This window comes from Herpailurus yagouaroundi, unplaced genomic scaffold (genome assembly GCF_014898765.1).
Source record: "Herpailurus yagouaroundi ecotype Mexico unplaced genomic scaffold, PumYag 140, whole genome shotgun sequence".
NCBI classification, from domain to species: domain Eukaryota; kingdom Metazoa; phylum Chordata; class Mammalia; order Carnivora; family Felidae; genus Herpailurus; species Herpailurus yagouaroundi.
In genome coordinates this window covers 76138992-76159067 of record NW_024412395.1, presented here as the reverse complement: position 1 = coordinate 76159067, position 20076 = coordinate 76138992, and the positions used below count along the sequence as shown (strand labels likewise).

Genomic DNA, 20076 nt, shown 5'->3' with positions numbered 1-20076 from the left:
TTTTGTATGTGCTAAGCCTTTTTTCAAATTCATTGTGCCTTGAGCAATTGCTGCAGTGGGAGAACAAAAAGTGCTGCTGACATAAGAGGGGACTCTGGCTGCTGAAAACCCCTGGAGGCAGATTATTCCTGTATCTCCTTCTTTACTTCCTTGTCCCCCATCTTTCCCCTTCCTGTCCTTATCCCTCTTCTCTCTTTTATTTCCAATGTCCTCAGCCTTGTGTGTGCATATACAATTTTTTACCTTTGTAGACTTAATGAAAATTATCCCTCACTCTTTTCATTTGTGTTTTACTAATGTGAAGCTTCTTAACCTAACATGGCATAGGACCTCATAATAGGTCTGAACTGGGTGCCGGTACATGAAATACATTTCCATAATTGTGTCTATGTTTTCATTATAATCAACGGGAGAAGTAAAGGAGAAAGGAGGAAGCATCGACTGGGTACAAGATAGGATGGGGAAGCCTGTGTGGTTTAATTCTTTCTATCTTCCATGGGAGGTGACTTTTATTGCTCTCATTTTTATAAATGAGAAAACAAACTCTAAGTGAAATTTAGAAACTTGCCCAGGGTCCCCTGCTTAGAAATTAAAATGTTGGTGGGGTGCCTGGGTGACTGAGTCGGTTAAGTGTCCACCTTCAGCTCAGGTCATGATCTCGCAGCTCAGGAGTTTGAGCCCCTCATCAGACGCTGCTAACAACTCAGAGCCTGGAGCTTGCTTCAGATTCTGTGTCTCCTTCTCTCTCTTCCCTGCCCCCCATCTTGCGCTCTCTCTCTCTCTCTCTCTCTCTCTCTCAAAAATAAACATTAACAAAAAAGAAATCAAAATGTTGGACTGCAACAGGTCAGTATGCTTCTGTTGAATTACCAAGTCTGCATTGTTTTCAGTGATTTTTTTTTCCCCCAGGTTTAACAGAAAAGTATCCTGAAAAAATATTCTAATTGTGTCATTATGTTTAGGACTGAATTGATAGAATTAATGTATTCATTCATTCAGCTGCTTGTCTATATTATATTATTAGATTGATAGATATAAATATAAGAATACATTAATACATTTAGTACGTTTGGAACAAATTATTTGACAAACAAGAAAGAACATGAAGAAATTCATATGTACCAGTGAGGCTTGTGCATTATCATTTTTCAGTCTCTCTGGTTTGCCTGTTTCAATAATTATCCCAAGCATCTTTCAGATGTGCTCTTTGGAGGGGTCTCCAACTGTGACCTTGGAGGCTTAGCCCCTCATGTGGGTTGTTGTGGGATTGGAAGTGAGTGAGCATTTGTGTCATTGGTCTCTTCTTTGCAGGCCTACAACGGGCACCACCAAGCCTTGGAAGTCCTTCTGCAGTCGCTGGTGGACCTGGACATCAGGGATGAGAAAGGCCGCACCGCTCTGGACCTGGCTGCCTTTAAGGGACACACAGAATGCGTGGAAGCACTTATCAATCAGGGCGCATCCATCTTTGTGAAAGACAATGTAACCAAAAGAACCCCACTTCATGCCTCAGGTGGGTCTTGCCACGAGTCTGGTTACTGTAGTTTTACGGCCCACTTATAAGTCCAAGTAAAAGGATGGCAGCATCTTCTTGCATCCCAACTTTTAAAGTATCAGTTTTCTTTCTACATCAAATATGCCTCCAGTCTTCCAAAAGGCTTTTGGTCTACTACCCACTTGGAGATGATTAGTGTTTTATGGCCAGGTAGGCTCTGGCCTTCTTCTTTTAGAGAACAGTTTTAGGTTCACAGCAAAATTGAGAGGAAGCTACAGAGATTGTCTATGCACTTCCTGTCTCCCCCCACATAGCCTTCCCCGTTATCAGTATCCCTTACCAGAGTCATACACTTATTACAGTTGATAAACCTACATTGACCCGTCATAATCATCCAAAGTCCATAGTTTACATTAGGGTCCACTCGTTATACATTCTATGAATTTGGACAAATGTATGATGGCATGCATCCAGCATTAGAGTATCATATAAAGTATGATATTGTAAATACTGCCCTAAAAACCCTCTGCACTCTTTTTGGCCTTCTTAACTCAGAAGAGAGTTCAGAACCTTGGCCAATGGCTATCACAAAAATTTCTAAACAGGAGGCAAGGGTAATGTGATCTTCAAATGAGTTACATAGACAAAATCACACAGCATTTTAAAGCGTAAAATTAATGATATTTCTGGGCTGTTTCATAAAAGGTGTCATCAGACAGCATCAGTCTGCCCGTCTAAACGATGCTTCTTAGCTTCTGCTCTAATTCTTGATGCATCAGGTAAAATAAATAAAGACTTTACATCAGGTAAAAATAAAGACTCTTAAAAAGTATATGCATATGTATAAAAAAGTAAGTAATTTTCCTTCTATTGGAAATTTTTCTCCAATATACATAAAATAAAACTCTGCCAAGACATTTCTGGCTACATACACAGGTAGATAGAAAGGTAATGTGGAAGAATCTCTAGCTCAGCTAAGACATAAATTCCTTTGAAGTCAGGAATTCAAGGATATCAGCCTTTGATCAGAATAGTAGATATTGTCTTTTTTTTAATTCATTTATTTATTTTGAGAGAGAGAGAGTCTACACATGTCCACATGCATGCACACATGAGCAAGCGGTGGGGGGACAGAGAGAGAGAGAAAGGGAGAGAGAGAATCCCAAGCAGGCTTCGCACTGTCAGCACAGAGACTGATGCGGGGCTTGACTTCACAAACCATGAGATCATGACCTGAGCCGAAATCAAGAGTTGGATGCTTAACCAACTGAGCTACCAGGCACCCCGATATTGTCTTATGAAGAGAAATAACTATCATACTCAGACCATGAAATAATGGGTGGATTGAAAAATAAGAGTAAAGACAGTTTTTCAAAAGACTTTATAATTCTTGTTAAAAATGGTAGATCTTGTGGCACTGTTTCTATATATATCCTTGAATTTCCAAACCACTGAAGAAAATCAATATGGAGATTGAAAAATCATGGTGTTACCTAATTATCTGGAAATGATTGCTCCTGGAAGAATTTTTAGCCATGAGGTCAGTAATGGATGGTATGGTTATAAATTATAAATTCTAATTTCCCATCACATTTAGTCTTTTTGGTATTTTTGGTAATATTGTAAAATGTCATTGCAAAGTTTGGTATTCTAGGCATTCTTGGTATTATTACAAAATTCATATTTAGATCTCTTTTTTTTAGTTTAATTTTATATTTTTAAATTTATATCCAAGTTAGCATATAGTCCAATAATGATTTCAGGAGTAGATTCCTTAATGCCCCTACCCATTTAGCCCATCCTCCCTCCTACAACCCCTCCAGTAACTCTGTTTGTTTTCCATATTTAAGAGTCTCTTCTGTTTTGTCCCCCTCCCTGTTTTTATATTATTTTTGCTTCCCTTCCCCTATGCTCATCTGTTTTGTATCTTAAAGTCCTCATATGAGTGAAGTCATATGATATTTGTCTTTCTCTGACTAATTTCACTTAGCAGAATACCCTCTAGTTCCATCCACATAGTTGCAAATGGTAGCTCTCCTTTTTAAAGATTAGTTGTCTATTATTCACGGCAAACATCATGCTTTTAGTTACCATGTACAGTACTTCCTGACAATTACAAAAGGCCTATTTTTGTTGTGGAAAATTGTCCTTGTTAACAGGTAAACAGTGAAGGATAATCATTGTCACTCATTTGCCACTGTGATATAGGTTGTGGTCCAATGGAGCCCCCTCGTGGTCGAGACCACTCAATCCTTTTGGATTTCCCTCAGGTCATTCATTAAAAAGATACAGGCCGTCATTTGACTCTATTCTCCACAAAATGTTTGCTGTGCAGAAGCTTTTGCTTGTGCTTCCAGAATCTTTTCGAACTCATTTGAGAGGCCAATTGTTTTTTGTTTCAAATCCTGGGAGTACTGTGAGAGACGGGAGCCAGGATGGATATTAGAGGTTTTGGCACAGATCGTTGCCTTGACAGTTGTGGCCTTTGAGCAGTATGAAAAATGGCTGTCACTCACAGCCAGGGAGAGGCTGAGCTAGTCTGGGACAAAGCTGGAGTTGGCAGGCACAACTGAAGGAGATGTTAGCATCTTTTTGCTAGAAGGCAACTGGGGAAAACATAGTGTATGGGAAGCCAGTAAGAATTCTGGTTTGGCGACACTTTTACACTAGAGGGGAATTATAATTACCTGAGGGCTATTAGCTAAGTTCAAAAGTACACCACCCTACCCCCTGCCAAAAAAAAAAAAGCAGCACTGTAGAAATTGGTTTGTTCTCCAGCATACTGGGCGAGTGATGTGAACTTACATAATTTTATTGTCTTTCTGTTTGGCCAAAAATCAGATGTCTTTGGAACTATTATGATTATGAGTATTTAATGAGTAGCAAATTCATATAGAAAGAGGAATCCATCAAAATATACCTGTACCTTCATGAACCCATTGTCTATAGTGTGTAGCAATCATTTCTCTGCTGATCATTTCCTTTTAAGCATACATTAAATTCTTGCCTATTTTGCCAGTGGTAATAGGTTTAATGTAATTTTTAAAACAAAAAACAAAACAACAGCAACAGCAGTAGATTGCCTGTACATCCAGTCCCCAAAATTTCCTCCTGAGATACATAAATGGAACATTGCTGAATGAACTGAATGCAGTGGTCTACAAAATGTGGGCATTATTCCTGTAGTTAATTTGTGTTGTGTCAATGAATGGAAGCTAATTCTAATATGCATTGTCCCTGAAAAATATGTCGTTAAGTTAGCATTCTCTCACGACTGGCATGCAATAAAAAGAACTGTAAAATGCAGCTCTTAGAAGAGCCTTTATCAACCTAACATAGCTGCATCTATTCCCTTCTCTCTCCACAGCCATAATGCGGTAAATGCAATGTGTCTTATAGTGTTCTCATTGTTCAGAGAAGAGAGGAGGTCACGTTTAGAATTTTAAACATATTTGTTCTCATCATACTCCCTCAGTGGAAACCCATGTCTTTTGTAAGGCTGTGGGTTCCACTCAACAACCTGGAGGAAAGTACCTTAGCCCAGTAGATTATCCTTCCAGGAGGCTTACTTCCCAGCCCCAGGGGGGCACCACCACTCCCCAGAGTAGAATCTTGCCTGGTGCACACAGGGGTGAGATCTTGTTATTTGGCCCCAGCGGGTCAAGGCCCAGTGGACAGCCCACCTTTGGTTGGCTGGGCGAGAAGAAGAAGGGGCAAGGCGGTTGCTACAGTCACAGCTCAGCCAGGGAAGGAACTGAGGGGCCAAGGGGACAGGTAGGTGGCAGCCATGGAAGCCAGTGCAAGAGACCCTGGAAGACTGATAAACCTAGGGCAGAAGTTTGAGGAACTCTGGGACAGAGCTGTCTTCCAGCCGCAGAGGGCGCATCCCTGAATCCCCTGGGAGCCTCTAGTCAATCAAGGAGCAGTGACCCCAGGGCTGGGTACCTTTCCGGTTTGAGGCTTTAAGTCACCACAAATCAACTGAATGATTGTTCTTGTCTACCTATAAATGTGAAGTCTAGGAGAAAACAGGCAGGACCTGTTTGCATCTCCATTCCTCCCTTCCTCTGCTCCCCTTTGCCCTCCTCCCCTCCCATCCTGTTCTACTCTCCTGTTTTCCATCCTCTCCCTTCTTCCTTCTTTTTAAAAAGCGCTAGAGGCAGGCTGGACATGGGATTATATAGAATTGGGTAACTCTCTTCAGGGAACACAAAAGATAGCTAGCTGAAAATTGAGGAGAGGATATCAGTCCCATACAAGGAGGGAAGAAAGGACATCATTTTTAAGGAACACACTCTCAGTGCAGGACCAGGAAAATGGTAGGTGAGGACCAACGTGTCCTAATGGAAAGAAAGGGAAGCTGAATCGACGAGTAACAAACATTGGAGCATGATGTGCCCAGCAGCTAGCACCAGCTGGAAACCTGGGGTATCTGTCAGCAGCAGTTGAAAACCACTGATTTGAAGTGTAAATAAATTTCACTTTGGAAGGATACGTGTAGTGCTGGTCTGTTAAAAAAATGTTCCTTATTTTCCTTTTCAGTAATTAATGGTCATACACTGTGTTTGCGGCTATTACTAGAAATTGCAGACAACCCAGAAGCAATTGATGTGAAAGATGCCAAAGGACAGTAAGTCTTTTTAAATCTGGCCTGGGGTTGACATTTCAATCACAATAGGTCACTGGTTAATTCTTTAAACAGTTAGGAGGGCTGCCTGCCGAGTTCTAGTTTGAGGTATATATTTGGGTGAAATTAATAGTTGAAAGCCCAAGAATAATGAAGGGCCCTTGTGCTAAAGTATATATCCAAGAAAAGTATGGGGTGGGGGCTGTGTATCTTGATGAAAAAGAGCCAACTTTTGGGGCCATGTGTCCTGGCCTTTCTTTAATTTGTTTCTTCTTTGTATCCATTTCTACCCTCGTCTGAAGCTGCTGCATTCCCATTTTTTAAATTAATAATGACAACAGGACAGACCTCAAGAGGTTATCGCTATCATTAAAAAACATCCTTCATAATTTTGTCCTTTCTGAGTTTGTTTTTCCAAAGTATTTTCCGTCTGTTAGCCTATTCCCCCACCTAATCTTCTCTTACAGATAGGAAATGCAAAGCCAAAAACAAAGCGCTAGTGACTCACTCCAGACCAATGAATTAGTGTCAGAGTTCAAACCAGAACCTCACTTCCTGGGCCCCAACACTTTGTTTTTAACTCTAGATTTGTCAGAATTTTCTTTAAGGCAATGAAGCTTTGATCAAATAAAATCTTGAGCAGACGTCCAACATAGGAAACTGTGAAAGTAGAGCTGCAATGCTAGAAGTAAGAGGGTCTCCTCCATAGACACACTCCCTCCTCAGTATTTGGTGAATGCTACATGGTTTTGAAAATGATGGGATTTACATGAACCTTGTGAGAAGCAACCCTGTCCCCCTCTATTGATCATTCCCCTGACACCATTCCACATGGCCTTTAGAAACCAGAGGTAGAGCATATAGCTTGTTCCATGGACCTACGGCAAACTGGGGACCCTCAGAAAATATTAAGCAGTTGTTAAGGGGAGAGGGGAGGGGGAGAGAGAGAAGGAAGAGAGAGGTGTTTTCCCTCAGGAAATGATGTGGTTTGGGTTTTTTTTTCCACCAATCTTCTTTTTAAAAGCCTAATTTATTTCTCTCCCTAGAACCCCACTGATGCTTGCAGTAGCATATGGCCACATTGATGCTGTTTCATTGTTGCTGGAAAAGGAAGCAAATGTAGATGCTGTTGACATCATGGGCTGCACAGCTTTACACAGAGGGGTATGCACATCTTCCTCAGCTTTAGTAAAGCAATTTTGTAGTGAGCTTGTTTCCTCTTTTTTGCCCCCATATGAATTTTTAGTAAAAACATTATTTTCTAAGATAACTAATAAAAGCCAGTGAAAAGGAAATTACAGGGGTGCCTGGCTGGCTCAGTCAGTACACCATGCAACTCTTGATCGCAGGGTCATGAAGTGGAGCCCCACGTCAAGTGTAGAGATTACAAAAAAAAAAAAAAAAAAGAGAGAGAAGAAATTACAAAATCTTTTGCAAAGGTAAAATAATGGCAGGTACTCTTAGATCCTGCTCTTCAGATTTCATGTTAGATTATGATAATAGATACATGAACACCTGCTGTTGATAGAATTGATTCTGTTTTATGATTATATGCAAATCATACAAAATTTGCAAAAAAAAAAAAAAAGGTAAAGCTTAAGGAAGAAAATCACAATCACCAGCAATTCTACCTCCTGGAGATAACCACTTTTTAGTAAATATATCTCCATTCTTTTTTGCTGTAATGTGCATTTGTTTTGAATTTTAAAAAGAGAGAATACTGATGATATTATTTGGAACCTGCTTTTTTTTTCTAAGTAGATCAAGGACTTTTTTTCCATGTCACTAAATATTTTTTTTTCTTTGTTTACATGTTTTTATTTAGGGAGGGGGACAGAGAGGGAGAGACAGACTCCTAAGCAGGCTTCATGCTGAGAGACACGGGGCTTGAACTCAACGTACCATGAGATCATGACTTGAGCTGAAATCAAGAGTCAGACACTTAACTGACTAAGCCATCCAGGCACCCCTCCATGTCACTAAGTATTTTTCTGCCGCATTATTTTAATCCTCCATTCTGCTTAGGAGGTATAATTTATTGTAGTGATTACCTAGTTTTCAGTAGCCATGCTATTTCTAATTGTTCTTTTTTACAAATGTGGGCCCATTCGCCACCTAAAATATGTATTCTGTGACAGTTTCCCACCTGAAATATGTATCCTGCTGAAATATGTATCCTTGGATGATTCTTCATACATATCTGCTGAAATTTTTTTAATGCGTGTCAAACTAAATGAAACAAAAACAAATTATGAAATTGCTATTTGGGGATGGTGCTAAACACTATGATAAATGCAAAGAATAAGAACTCTAAGTGGTTAATATCATAATTGTAGTTCTTATTTTTTGAATACTTCCTGTGGTCCGTGTCACAGGCTGGGAGCCTTTGCATACCTCACGAGGCCTCACAACAACCTCCGAGTCATTATGACTATTCCTGCTTATAGGTGGGTAAAGTGAGGCACAGAAAGGCAGATTGTTTTGTCCAAGTGTCATAAGTGGGAGCCAGGATTTAACTTGCACCTTCCTGAATCTGAAGCTGATATTTTCCACTATATCACACTACCTTTCAAGTTTATGTTTGGAGAGTCAAGAGATGTTTCTGAAGCGCTGGTGCTCACATACTTCTCCGTTAGGAATCTTGCTGGGGTTGTGCTACCTCTTCTCTCTGCAGTAGGGCAAAGTCTGCTTGCCTTAAGGCCCAAGTGTATGTCCACTTACTCTGAGCCTAGCCTCACCTAGCCCTGCTTTGCTTCCTGCATCTCTGCCCTTCTGAGATGTGTTTTGTGTTTTTAATTGCAATGCCTCAGATTATGACAGGCCACGAGGAATGTGTGCAAATGCTGCTGGAACAAGAAGTGTCGATTCTCTGTAAAGATTCCAGAGGGAGGACACCCCTGCACTACGCGGCGGCTCGTGGCCATGCCACATGGCTGAGCGAGCTGCTCCAGATGGCACTTTCCGAGGAGGACTGTTCTTTCAAAGATAACCAAGGCTACACGCCACTGCACTGGGCTTGTTACAATGGTGAGTTGATTGTCGTTGGACTGTTTCCAGTAGACTTCCTGCCTGCCCAGTACCACTGTGGTCTCAGTGGAAGTGAGAACATAGTGTAACATTGTAAACCATGGTTTCCAATCTTTCTATATCTAAGATACCCTTTTCCCCCTTCATGACTACCATGATGCCCTAATGCAGTAAAAATTCACTTTCCTCTTTTTTTTAATTAAAAATTTTTTCTTAATGTTTATTATTTATTTTTGAGAAAGAGAGAGAACACAAGTGGTGAGGGTTAGAGAGAGAGAGGGAGACACAGAATCTGAAGCAGGCTCCAGGCTCCAAGCTGTCAGCCCAGAGACCAATGCAGGACTTGAACTCACGAACTGTGAGATCGTGCCCTGAGCCGAAGTCGGATATTTAACCAACTGAGCCACCCAGGCACCTCCACTTTCCTCCTTTTTGTTAACCTCTAACATGTAACTCCTATTCAGAGCTTTGGATGAACTGAAAGAACTAGTTTTAATCAGGGTTTCTGGTTTACATGAGATAACCAGAGATCCTACAAGGAATTAAGATAATAAAGCTAAAAAAGCAAACAAAAAAATATGATGTAATAATCTGTCACAATTGACCACTAGTAGATGCGTGATTTTTTTTTTTTTTGGCATTTCTTTTTATGTCTTATATCCCCTATTTATTTAGTAGCACTTGTTATTTGGGAGATTTTTAAAATTTTATTTCACTTATTTGAGTAAAAAAGGAAAATGCATACTAACTGTAACATATCAAAAATACTGAAGTGCCTAAAGTAAAATTGTCTCCATTTCCAAATTTACTTTCTGATGTAATTTGGTGTATATATATTTCATAATTTTCCCTTGAGAATAATAAATAAATACAATTATATACGCACCTATTTTTAAAAACTAGAATCATAGAGCAAATATTATATAACTTTTTTGTCACTATTTACTTACCTTTCCATTGCAGATACTCTGACAAGTCAATATGTATCACTATACATTGATCTTTTTAATAGTTGTATATTTTGTAGCACATAGCTGGATAGATACAGGCATGTGTGAGTGTGTATACCAGAATCTATTATTTATTCATACCATATCCTTGTTGACGAACATTCAAATTGTTTTCAGGTTTTTTCCTATTACAAACAATGCTGCAGTGTGTATGTTCATATTATGGTAACTCGAGTTCTGTCAGATGTCCCCAAAAGTGAAATTGTTGATAAGAGGGCATACATGCCCTAAAATTTTTTAATTTTAGTAAATTATACCATATTACTTGGCAAAAAGAGTATAAAGATTTATTACTCCATCAAACGTGTATATAAAACTTACTATCTTCTTAAGCCTCTGCCAGCCCAAGATAGTATGTCTTTTTTTTAATTTTTGTCAGTTTGAAGGGCAAGAAACAGATATTTTTCAATTTGTGTTTCTCTGATAGTGTATTTATTTATGTATTTGTATTTCCTTTTCCAGACGAGGAAAGTGTCCTCTTCTGGACATTACCTTTTTCATCTGTTGCTCATTTTTCCCTACTGAGTTGTTTATCATTTCTCATAGTGTTTGCAGAAGTACCTTGTGTTAGAAATATGAATTCTCCATTTGTTATGTGTGTTACATTTGTCTTTGTTCCTTGTTTATGATATCTTTTTGATGCCGAGATTTTGAACTTTAAATGGTTGAATCTATCAAATTTTTTTCTTTTATTGCATCTAAGTTTCCAGTCTTGCTTAAGCAGGTCTTTCACCCCTAAGTGTATGTGGATATTTCCCCACGTGTTTCTTACTCAACTCCTATAATATTATTTTTCCATTTTTAATTCTTCTATTAAATTTTTCACTCAAAAACTATGATTATTAGGTCCAGAATGGTTTTTGGGTGCCCTGATATATCAACGTAAGACCTTTCACTATGGTTTCATTAGAGTCCTCCTTTTTTCAGCGGTTCCGACTTTGGTGAGAGCCACATTTTGCTGCTTGTTCGACTTGATTTTGCTCCCTCCCTGCCATTGGTGGATTGTGATTTTTTTTCTCTCTACTAATGGATGAGAGCTCCCTACCCCCATCTGAATCAAGCTGTGAGATCTCTCTGGCACTGGAAAACCTACAGGAAGGGGGAAGACATAAGAGTGCTGCTTATAGATCGCATAATTTAGACTGGAGTGGGATAGTGTGGGAATGGCAGGTGCCTCTGTTCTTGGGCCCATCCAGGTGCAAGGAGGGAAGGGGGAGACCCTCTCCTGAGCAATCACCTTGCCAGTGCAGCCTTTCAAATCTGAGGTTCAAGCTCTCATTTTCCTAGAATCCCCTCCACTGAGCACTTAGAATGTTGAAAGTTGTACAGGGGTCCTCAGTCCTCCCCACACAGATCTGAAATTGGGATTCACATAGTCTTCAAGGAATGGTAGATGTAGATGCTGCATGAAGCTAGGTCCTTTGGGGGGAGTCACACTAATAGAGGGAAGCCCCTCTTCCCAACACTTCAACAGTATCTAGGGTGGTTTGAGTGAGGGTTGGGTATAGTTGGGAAGCTAAACAGTGTAACTTGAATAAAGTTAGGCGATTTTATATTCATCACTTCATGTGCTTCTTCATCCTAAAAACTGTTTCACCTTTTCTCTCTGGAAGTACAAGAAAGGTTTGGCTTGCATTTTAACACTTAAAATTAGACACATCTACATCATTCTGAGGTGAACCATAAAAGAACTCTAATTTAGCACTAAATTTAACCAAGAAGAGGTTCAGGAGAACAATCTATATTCCAAAGCCAAATAACTTTGCCTTCAACAATTGTACCTCGTCTCACAAAACACATATAGGTCCTTTATCAGCTGAAAACTCCATCATCCTGTGACCTAGGTAGGACGGGCATTACTAGTCTGATATTTTATATATGGGAAACTGAGGCTCACAAATCCCAAGTGAGTTGCCTAAGTCAGGTAACAAGTAACAAGTAACAAGTAAGCTGACAGAACTAGGGCCTTACTCAACTCAAATTCAGTTGATTTAGAAACTACTTGTCATTTTGCTGAAAATAATTCCTCATATTCATTCCTCTACTTATTAAAAAAATACTTGTTGGGTACACACTATTTGCTGGGAACTGATCTTGGTGCTGTATTAAACACATGTGTAGTATTTTATAGTCAAAGCCCTTTTTCACCTGCATTATCTCAAATACTAAATTCTATTAATCACATCTTCTTTCCTGAATTAGGTTGCATAATTGTAAGTGAACCTATTCGTGAGGGTGAAAGGAGAATTTCTTATGGTAAATATGGTCAAACAGGCATATCTATGTCAAGCATCTGGCAAGAGCTGAGGATGATATAGAATCTATTCCGCTTGCAAATGAGGTCTCTTCTTTATCTCTTTCTCTCCACCAGAGCATATGGCCTTCCCTGTTTCATTATGTCTCAGAACACCTGTGAGCATAGTTCATAACATTTTGGCATTTTGTGAATTTTATTCCATGGAGAATGAACATGCAGCCAATTCAGGAGAATTCAGTCAAATTCAATACTTAATGAAAAAGAAAATAGATTGCGTTGAACAAAATTTCTTTCTGGGAAACTCCCTAAATTCTTTTGATTCCTTGCAGGTAATGAAAACTGTATAGAGGTACTTTTGGAGCAAAAATGTTTTCGGACATTTATCGGTAATCCCTTTACTCCACTGCACTGTGCAATGTAAGTAGAAATGCTGGAAGTTAATGGTGTTCCTTTAATCCTTTTAACTACATGCAAAGAAATTGCCTTTTAGGGAAGAGATGGGCTTTTAGACTAGAGATAAGACCAATATATTCCATTTTGCTGCTAATGGCAAATAGGTCTGATAGCAAAGTGTGTTCCCTAGTGTTAATGATTTTCCAGGAGCTTTTTGTAGAGTGCCCAGGTTTCCAGGGGGCTCACATATCACCAGAGGGAAACTACCTGAAGGGTAATGGGTGACTGCTAACAGGCACGTTACACACACACCAGGTGAAGAGCTCTTTAGATGTACCATACTCTAAAAGTAAGTTGGGGTTAGAAACAATGTACCTATGGATGATTGGAAAGACATTTTATAGCAGGAAGACTTTTTATATATTGTAATTCTCCATTCTTCATAGGTTGTAAATTCTTTTTTGATGAATGTAATTTTTTCTGCCATGTCATAGTATGAACGTTTAGAGAATACAGTGACTGTGAGTCCAACTTCCACAGTCAGCCTGGAGGAACATGGTCACCTGGGGCCTGTGTTTACCCAGGGGTTCATATTCACCTGGGCAATGATGGTCAGCCTAGGGACCCAAGACTTGGGAGTGCTTTGTCTATGCATCTCTGTGTGCTTCACATACAGCTGGGTCATTTGATTGAAAGATATTGGAGGCATAAAATGGCTCCATAAAGAAAGGGTAAGGAATAAAGAGTAGGGGTGATTTTAAATTTGAAGGAAGCATTTCTTTGTCACTTTGGTATCCCCCCAAAACCTAACATGATGCCTTGTATAAGTGGTATGCAGTAAACACCTTCCTGGATGTAGGGGTTCTGAAGACATGCTGGGAATACAGAACGTGTGCCATTCAAATGGTTAAAATGATTAAAGAAGACATTTGAAGTGATACAAACAATCTTTATTTTGCACTTCATGAAGCAGACTGTCTGCACTTTGAAGAGTTCAGAGAACTGCAAAATGGGGCAGAAAACAGGAAGCTTTTACAGAATAAAAAATCGGGAACAAGGAAGAGAAGGAATAAAAATGCCTGATTAGTGGGGCACCTGGGTGTCTCAGTCAGTTGAGCGTCCAACTTTGGCTCAGGTTGTGATCTCACGGTTTGTGGGTTCGAGCTCCACATAGGGCTCACTGCTATCAGCACAGTGATCCTCTGTCTCTCTGTCTCTCTGCCCCTCCCCCATTCATGCTCCCTCGCTCTCAAAAATAAATAAACATTTTAAAAAAAAACCTGATTGGGGCGCCTGGGTGGCGCAGTCGGTTAAGCGTCCCACTTCAGCCAGGTCACGATCTCGCGCTCCGTGAGTTCGAGCCCCGCGTCGGGCTCTGGGCTGATGGCTCAGAGCCTGGAGCCTGTTTCCGATTCTGTGTCTCCCTCTCTCTCTGCCCCTCCCCCGTTCATGCTCTCTCTCTGTCCCAAAAATAATTAAACGTTGAAAAAAAAAATTAAAAAAAAAACACAAAAAAACCTGATTACCTAGGGTTACAAATCTGAGGTATCATAGGAATGGAGCAATCACCCATATACCTTGGTGATTATTAATTGGTTAACTAGATGGTCTTATCTCTGGGAAGATGGAACATTTATAAGAACATGAAATGTAAAAGTTTTGTTTTGCTGATGTTGTTTCCCAGGACCAGTGGTGCCTCATCTACTAAGGAAAGGTTAATGTGAGATCAATTTGACAGTTCTTCCTCCTCCCTTTGATCAACCTCTGGCCAACCAAGAGGTTTGAGCAAAGGTGATGTTGAAAGCTATTCTCAGTTACCATTGTCTCTTTGGGTGTCAGTATATATTTCACAGGAGGAGATGATGTCAGGCTTACATTCTAGTTGGAGGGAGACTATTTGTTAGCTTATGGCTGCACACACACACATCTAAAAACCTTGAGAGAACAACATACCAGGAGCAATAGACCAGGAAGATAATTATTAATAGTAAAAGTATTCCTTGGGAATGCAAGCTGGTGCAGCCACTCTGGAACACAGTATGGAGGTTCCTCAAAAAACTAAAAATAGAACTACCCTACGACCCAGCAATTGCACTACTAGGCATTTATCCAAGAGATACAGGTGTGCTGTTTTGAAGGGACACATGCACCCCCATGTTTATAGCAGCACTATCAACAATAGCCAAAGTATGGAAAGAGCCCAAATGGCCATTGATGGATGAATGGATAAAGAAGATGTGGTATATATATACAACGGAGTATTACTCGGCAATCTAAAAGAATGAAATCTGGCCATTTGCAACTACGTGGATGGAACTGGAGGGTATTATGCTAAGTGAAATTAGTCAGTCAGAGAAAGACAAATATATGACTTCACTCATATGAGGACTTTAAGAGACAAAACAAATGAACATAAGGGAAGGGAAACAAAAATAATATAAAAACAAGGAGGGGGACAAAGCATAAGAGACTCATAAATATGAAGAACAAACTGAGGGTTACTGGAGGGTTGTGGGGGGGGGGGGATGGGCTAAATGGGTAAGGGGCACTAAGGAATCTACTCCTGAAATCATTGTTGCACTATATGCTAACTAATTTGGATGTAAATTTTAAAAAATAAAAAATTAAATTAAAAATAAAAATAAGAAAAAAGTATTCCTAAGATTTGCAGGACATTCCTGAAACAGGGTCCCCATGAACCAAACCAACTAGAATCAAACCAAGAAATGGTCCCAAAGTGGGGATACTTCTTTAAGCCAGTTGGCCTGTTAATGTATCTTGTATAACTGTGTTTCCACTTCCCTAGAAGTGTTATCCAGCAAGCTTGTTCTAGAGAAACCTAGACATTAGAAATCAGGAGAAAGTTTTTGATGGACAGAACCACAGGGTCACCAGTATTATAGCAAATCCAACAGTAAGTTGAGAGTTTGATTACCCTCCTTTGCAGTGGCCTGACATATGTGAGTGATGGCATTCTCTTTCTAGGCCAGCTCAAGGTGAGAGGTGGACATACGAATCATAAAGACCTTCATGGTATAATAATTAGGGGGAAAATGGCCAGAGAGGGAAAGAGGAATGGAGAGAAATGTTCTTGATCCAACATCTTAGGAGGAAACGGTGTACTTCAGTGTCAGCTACTAATCTTCACGGTCAATTTGATTTTGAAGTCTCTGGCATTGACCCAGGACCAGATGTCAGATGAGCCTTCTACAGTCATGAGATTTGTACACCTTGTAATTTGGCAGCAGTGTCAGTGATCAAGGGTACTTCGTAGGGTCCTTTCCAGGAATTTCATTTTGCAAAAGCATCAGAGTAAAACAATAACTGCCTGCAAATGACAAAGGATTTAAATAGGTCTATTGTGGAAGATCCGATAACAAGTAATTGCAAGGAATTGACAAGGAAATTTGGTAATTTTTGTTACACATAACATTTAACATGATAAGTGGAATTATGGACAGACAAAATTATACCAGAATGCATCAGAATTTTAGGAATTTTATACAATTTCTGGAACACTTATGATAACGTATGTATGCTCACCATATAACCTGAAAACATCATTTCTTATCTGACAATGCTTCCTATATAATTTAACGTACCAAATAAGCCTGATTAGTTTAATATTTATCCTTTCATAAGGAAAGAGAAAGAATCTTTTGAGATGTTTCAGGTACCTTTGAAAAATACCCAACTTCGTTCAATCTAAAAAAGACTTCATTTAGAATTTTATTTGCGGGTGGGGTGCCTGGATGGCTCAGTTGGTTGACCATCCAACTTTGGCTCAGGTCATGATCTCATGGTTCATGAGTTCTAGCCCCACATCAGGCTATGCACTGACAGCACAATAAACATTAAAAAAAATAATTTGATATGGGAGAAGTTTATCAAAAATATCAAAAGATTTTAAAACACTTGGTCAAATAGGATCATAGGTCACTGTGAACAATATTTAGTTATCCATTTAACCAAAGTGACAGTTGAAGACTTTAAAGACAAATACAGAAAGTTTCATACTGGCTAAAAAAACAAACAAACAAAAAACTCCTTAGCTCTTTTTCTTAAGTTATTAAAGACCCATTGGGGACACCTGGATGTCTGACTCTTGATTTTGGCTAAGGTCATGATCTCATGGTTCATGAGTTCAAGTCTCACATCAGGCTGTGTGCTGACAGCACGGAGCCTACTTAGGATTCTCTCTCCTCTCTCTCTTTGCCCCTCCCCTGGGCTTGTGTGCATGCATGCACACACACTCTCTATCTCTCTCAAATAAATAAACTTAAAAAAAAAGTAAGATAAAACAAAGACGTGATAAAGATAGCATAAAACACATTAAACTATTTTGGTAAGAAATAAATCTTTTGCTTTTCAGGAGGATTTCTTAAAAGGTTAAAAAAAAAAACACCTTTGCTTATAATTTCTTATTGAGTGCAGACCAATAATCTTAACAAAAAAAAAAAAACAAAAAAAACCCGTTGTTCTTTTATTTAACAGAGAGAAAACCAAATTCTAATTTTGCACTAGTGTACCTTTGATGCTAAAACTCATTTTTTTTAAACTTAAATACATCCATTCCAATCTTAGCCAGCTTGACCACACATAGAATTCCTTTTCCAAGATTCCTTTTCTGCAGGTCTTTTACAACTTTTATATCCATTCAGATTTTATACTAATTTTCCTCTCTCTTTTTTGTTCCAGAAAAAAAGTCATTTTACTTTAGTAAAAAATTACTTTCTCTTTTTTCTTATCAAAAAAATCGAATAAACAACAAAAAAAACCCATATCTTTCATACCTTTCCTTATCCAAAAAAATACATTCTACTTTTATTACCTACCTTTCTTACACAGTTGTTTTCTTTCACCCTTATTATGTCTCAATAATTTTAATTGATTAAACTTCTTAACCTCTAGAGCCCTAACTCCTAGTGAAAACTAAGAAGTAAGCAATAGTGGATTGTCTATTACATTAGCATTCAGTGCATTGGCAAATTTATAAATAAATTTCATAATTTTGAGAAGTATATTTCTCCCACATAGTACATTTTTCAATGTGGTACAAAACATGTTTACAAACAGAGCCAAACGTCTCTAGCACCTTGGTCAAAGGAAGCCAAAAGTAGATAAATCTATGGTCAGTAATTAATGTTACAGAATTTTATGTTAATTGGAAATGATCTATATAGTCAATAAATATCCATCATTTAATTTATCTTGTATAACTTTAAAGCTTCAGGTTACCAAAAACATTTTGGAAACTTTTCTTAAGTATACACACCATAAAGTATAATTATTGTTGAAAAGTTTATTTGCAAACTTTTATCTTACTTACATCTATATTTTTTCTTACATCTATTTAATTTACTTGTGCTTAACAATTGTTTACATCACTCATGAAAATTTCATGAGATAATAAACAGCTAACAATCATCTTAAATTACCTTTCTTGCTGACAAATTCTGTAACAGTGATGACATGAGCTTATTTGATTTTTAGTACACATAAGTAGAATGAAAGTTTTATGTCTACATTATACATGCTGATAATTCTGAAGACATGCCTGCTTTAATTAAACCAACCATCCTAAAATTATTCTTTGTTTACCAAAGATAACCTAGATCATGTGAACCTGAAAAACATTTAGGTTAGTTTCCATATTTCAGAGAATATACTTGACTTCTGTACATGATTAATATTCTTTAAGCCAATTAAATAGAGCTCTTTACAAATTAATTTTGGTAATACTATCAGGAAGTAGAAAAAAACATAACATACATACATAGACATACATACACATATAGATGGATACAAACAGAAATCTTACACAGCTTTTGTTTTTAAATTTTAGCCTTTAAACAGGTATGATAATGCAAAGCTCACTAGTTTATTAAAAAAAAAAAAAAACAGAGTGTGTGGGTGGTTCAACTGGTTAAGCGTCTGGCTCAGGTCATGATCTCACAGTTTTTGAGGTAGAGCCCCACATGGGGTTCTGTGCCAACACCTCAGAGCCTGGAGCCTGCTTCACATTCTGTGTCTCCCTCTCTCTCTGCCCCTCCCTCACTCGTGCTCTCTGTCTCTGTCTCTCAAAATTAATAAACACAAAAAAATTTTTAAAAAAATTGAAACAACAAGGAAATCAATTTACAAAAGTAACAAAACTCTTCAAAAATTGGAGATGAAACTTCATACTTACTCTTCCACTCACACACTCTCTCTCTCTCTCAAAAATAAATAAACATTTGAAAAAAATTTTTTAACAAAACATAGGTCTAAATTTTGTTTTTGACAAATGGAATTAGTTAAGGTTATCTGCTCAGATGGCTTAAACCTCTTTACTAATATTTGAGGAGAAAACTTAAGATTTAAAAAAAATTTTTAAGTTATTTATTTATCTTGAGAGAGAAAGAGCACAAATGGGGTAGGAGCAGAGAGAGAGGAAGAGAGAATCCCAAGTAGGCTCTGTGCTGTCAGTGCAGAGCCCAATGTAGGGCTCAAACTCACCAACCATGAGATCATGAACTGAGCTGAAATCAAGAGTCTGAGACTTAACTGACTCAGCCACCTAGGCACCCCTAAACATTTTTTTTAATTCCAGTATAGTTAATATACAGTGTTATATTAGTTTCAGGTGTACAATATAGAGATTTAGAGATTCCGTACATCACCCAGTGCTCATCAACACTTAGGATTTTTTATTTCCTGGTTTCCAAATAGCCTTTCTTTTTTTCTTCTTTTTTCTGACAAGAATTATTTCCCTGAAATGTGCATTTCAGATGGCTTACAAACAAGTTCGTAGAGAAGACCTTTATAACATTTACATCTCAAAGGCACAGGGAAAGAATGCAGTAATTCTTTCTTCCAAGAAGGACTTCTGTTTCCTAAATCTAGGATTTTACAATACCTACAAGCCTTTTGAGATGAATAGAGGATATTTGGGGATTGATAAAAAGGATAGGTGAGCTTTTTCTGTTCTTTAAAAACCGAATTTGTAAGGCAAGGAAGGTTGGTTTTAATTCCCCTCAAAAAGGGGGCTGACCCACTCATCCAACTACATTATCTTTAATTTGCTTTTTTATATCAAGGAGAAAATCTTCCTTCAACTAAGATATAAATCAAAGGCTTCCTTTGTTCTAGATTTAGAGCTGTTTGTCTTTGGAATGCCCCTGGTCCCCACTCCCAACAGCAGGTACATAGTTTCATTTAACTTAGTGGGAAGGCCTAAAAAAAAGTTACTATCAGGCTCTGAATACTAACTTCCTATTTGGCCAAC

The 20076-nt window shown here is 38.4% G+C and overlaps 1 protein-coding gene across 12 annotated transcripts in view; it reads left to right on the top strand.

The window, feature by feature from the left end:
- The window catches only part of ANKRD44 (ankyrin repeat domain 44), a 330752-nt gene that overhangs the window by 296039 nt on the left and 14637 nt on the right, over positions 1 to 20076 (top strand). For all 12 annotated transcript variants that reach the window (XM_040475746.1, XM_040475744.1, XM_040475747.1 and 9 more), the window contains exons 18-22: positions 1312 to 1513; positions 6038 to 6125; positions 7169 to 7286; positions 8933 to 9149; positions 12746 to 12833. In XM_040475746.1, the coding sequence (XP_040331680.1) occupies positions 1312 to 1513; positions 6038 to 6125; positions 7169 to 7286; positions 8933 to 9149; positions 12746 to 12833 (713 nt within the window). The remainder of the gene's footprint in view (positions 1 to 1311; positions 1514 to 6037; positions 6126 to 7168; positions 7287 to 8932; positions 9150 to 12745; positions 12834 to 20076) is intronic.